The sequence below is a fragment of the Gavialis gangeticus genome, unplaced genomic scaffold, assembly GCF_001723915.1.
Source record: "Gavialis gangeticus isolate Ggan-Ray unplaced genomic scaffold, GavGan_comp1, whole genome shotgun sequence".
Lineage (NCBI taxonomy): Eukaryota > Metazoa > Chordata > Crocodylia > Gavialidae > Gavialis > Gavialis gangeticus.
In genome coordinates, this window is record NW_017729033.1 from 44,767,777 (window position 1) to 44,771,455 (window position 3,679).

General features: G+C 42.0%; 1 protein-coding gene across 1 annotated transcript in view; it reads right to left on the reverse strand.

Moving 5' to 3' along the window:
* The window catches only part of DHX15 (DEAH-box helicase 15), a 133,204-nt gene that overhangs the window by 100,805 nt on the left and 28,720 nt on the right, over positions 1-3,679 (reverse strand). The window contains exon 2 of the mRNA XM_019525825.1: positions 1,394-1,776. Coding sequence (XP_019381370.1) covers positions 1,394-1,776 — 383 coding nt within the window. The remainder of the gene's footprint in view (positions 1-1,393; positions 1,777-3,679) is intronic.

Consider the following 3,679-nt stretch of genomic DNA (forward strand, 5'->3'; position numbering starts at 1 on the left):
TTTTTTTTTTTTTTTTGCCTATACAGGGGGATTTATTCAAGTAATGCAGTAAAGTACTTCTCACCATAAATTCTTTGTGGAGGAGGTATCCATTAAGCTAGGGTATATGATATGTCTGTACCTAAAAACTCAAAGTAGAAAATTTCTGCATTTTTAAAGAAACCCTTCAGTCTACCACTCCCAATATCTTGCATGGTTTTAGAGATCCCTTAATCTCTGGATGGATTATTTGGGTGCACACACACCAGAATCTCATCATCCAAGTAACTAGTGGCTTTGAAAGCCAAGTAAGGTTGGAAAGGACTTCACCTAGGCCATCTAGTTCAACTTCCTGCTAAACGCAGGATCACTGGCAACTAAACCAGAGGTTCCCACCCCTCAGGCTGCAGCTCAAAACCAGGCCACAAGGGTTGGCTGCCCATCTAGAACTCCAGATATGACTGGCATACTGCAGAGCAGCAGCCAACCCTTTTCTATGCACTTCTGAACTGCAGTTTGCCAGTCCACGGTCTAAAGAGGTTGGGAACTCCTGGACTAAACCACTAAACCTCCCTAATTCATAAGAACTATATTCCTAGCAAGGCACAAGCTAGGATGCGCAAGAGCATCTCACTATCCTAGTAAGGAGTCAGCTGCCTACTGTGAAGCAGTGAGAGGGGGAATAGCCAAGAGTTAAACAGAAAATGGTTTTTTTGGTCTTACACAAAAGATCTGAACTCAGTTCCTTAGACACGCATAGCCTAGGGATAGGAGTCAAACACCAAGTTTGGTCTCTGGCTCCAGAATCAATGAGCCATGCAGCTTTGGATAAATTACACAAACTATAGGAGACTACATAATTGAAGAGCCAATCCTGTCACTAGCAAGTGCTGAGGTTTGACATGGGGTTTTTTCAGTACAAAGTAACAGTCAAATGTTACTGAAACACTAGCTTTTCTATAGAAGTTCTTATGAAGTTCATGTCATTCAGTTCTCTCATTCAGTGACAGATACATGTTTCAAGTAATTATTTTCTTTTACTTTTGAAGCATTAGTTGCAACTGTAAGATGCAAAATAAGAACTAACTTTAAGTGTTTCTATAAATGTTTATCTTCATCAGGTAAGACTTCATTGAAACTCTTAAAAAGACAGCCACTCCTAAGACAGACTTCCAGAGATGAATCCAATTACTCTATTTTCAGTCATTAAGCAAATCAGAAACCTTCATTAAACAAGTCTTACTCAAGTGACTGAGACCTGTGACATGATTGTAGACAACAAATCTAAGACACTGAAATAAAAACTATTATTCTTAAACAAGTTATCACATAGTAATCAAAAAACATAAAATTAAACCCTTCAGCAACAAGTCTTAAATTTTAAGAGCATCATATCAAATAAGCTAAAACTGACCTGTGTTGTTTTACCAGACCCAGTCTCTCCAACCAATACAAAAGACTGGTGTCGAATCAGAATATCTGTGAATCTTTCCTTGTACTCCCAGACAGGGAGTTGAAGCCGTTTCTTCAGGATGTCATAGTATCGAGGCGTATGTGGTAGGTTTGTGAATGGATTAATACCCTGTGGAAGTACCGCTGGTTTTAAAGGTTGCATCCCCGATGCAGTAAGAACCATAGCATTAGATGGACGTAGATCTTTTTCCTTATCTCTTTCTCTGTCACGATCTCTATCTCTGTCACGATCCCTGTCACGGTCTTTAGAACGATCATCCCGATCCCGATCTTTCCTAAAGGATTTGCAGAACACAGCAAAAATACGGAATGTTAGTATAAATACTCAAGAACAGGATACATTTCCTTCAGGTGCAAAAAGTGAAAAAAAAATCTTGATGGAAATTAGATTTTTAGGTTTTTTCCCTTAAAATAACACCATAATTTTTGACAATAGAATGAAAACCACTAATTAGGCCAATGGTTCGCTGTGAGCTACATTATACAGCTCATGGAAAGTAAATATTTTTAACGATCTTGCAAGCAGCTGCATATAAGGACATCACAAAAAGGGATAAACATAATTTTACTTGCTTGTGTCATTTCAAAAGCAGAATGTAATATCTGATGCAAATACAGTATTAGTTATACAAAAATGCTCATTGTTCTTCACAATAGCAAAATGCCTTTAAGTACAGACAAGATCAGAAGAATAGCCCCTTCCTAAATCAATTAACAAACATCAAGAACCAGAGTTACAGATGACAACTTCTTCTGTTTTTCCTTGTTTGTTACCACTGCAGAACCACTGTAGCTACAGGGAGAAAGTGAAATGCTATTCTGCAAACAAACAAAATTCTAACAACTGCAGAATTCATTACTAGAGAGAACATACAGACTGGTAAGAACATTGCTTCATTCCCACATTCTAGCATACATCTCTAACTTGAGCAGACCCCTTCACATATGCAAATCAAGCAAATTTGATACGGAAGTCACCTTGTCTCAAACATAAAAAAACCTGATCACAGAATTATATCAAAGGAGTGTTTCCCTCATCACTCCTTCCCCAAATATATATCTAAAGAAATGTAGGGCTGCATTTGAGAAGGGCCTTAGGTCACTGACAGACATTCATTTAAAGATATGGTGGGATCAATTCCCAACCCAAACAATCATGGCTTCTGCCATACATATTCGTGACAGGAGGCACAATTTTGGGATCAAGAATGAGATTCCAGTTGTGCCAGACTTGCCAGTACAGAAGGAACGCAGAATCGTGATCCTGGGCTCCCCCTTGAACCAGCAAGTTGAAAGCTAGGTGCCCAACAATCAGCTACTTTTCAGCTCAAGCTGGGGACTGCACTAGGGTCTGGAACTAGCCCTAGTATGGTCCCCACAGGGCCAACAATCAGCTGACTGTCAGTTGCATCTTGAAATACTCACGTGGTCCCTGCCAAGCTGACAATCAGCTGATTTTCAAGACTCCATGCCCCCTAGCTCTGGCTTTGCTGCTGGGAGTGCTGGAGCCAAAGAACTTCCCCTGCTGTGGATGTTAAAACCTGCATCCACAGAATGCTGGGATCAGGGAGAGGCTTCTTGATCCCAGGGTGCTAGGCCTCTGGCGTCAAGTAGCAGTAGCCCAAACCCAACGTCCAGGTTCTCTCCATCCGTGCACCACAAAAAAAATCCAAAAAACCCAACATAAAACCCAACCAACTCCATACGCAGTATTCACAGGTTCCAGCATGCCAGGACCCCAGGATCAAGAATCCTCTCCCCAAGTCTAGTTCTGGTACCCCCAGAATTTTTCTGACATTCCCAATAAACACGGACCCTGAGTTCATGAAAAGGTTCTCCGATCCTGGGGTATCAAAGCATCAGGACCTTTAAAATTTGAGCATGCAACCTAACTGTCTCACCCCATTCTCATCAGGAAGCTGGGGGACTGTGGCACAGACACCCATACAGTCCAATGGGTCGCCAACTGGTTAGAGAGTCGCACCCAGAGGGTGGTAGTGGATGGGTCCTTCTCGACCTGGAAGGACGTGGGAAGTGGGGTCCCACAGGGCTCGGTCCTTGGGCCCACCCTGTTCAACATCTTCATCAGTGATTTGGATGAGGGTGTGCAAAGCACCCTGTTCAAGTTTGCTGATGACACCAAGATGTGGGGGGATGTGGGCACAATAGAGGGGAGCAACAGGCTACAGTTGGACCTAGATAGGTTACAAGGATGGGCGGAGGAGAA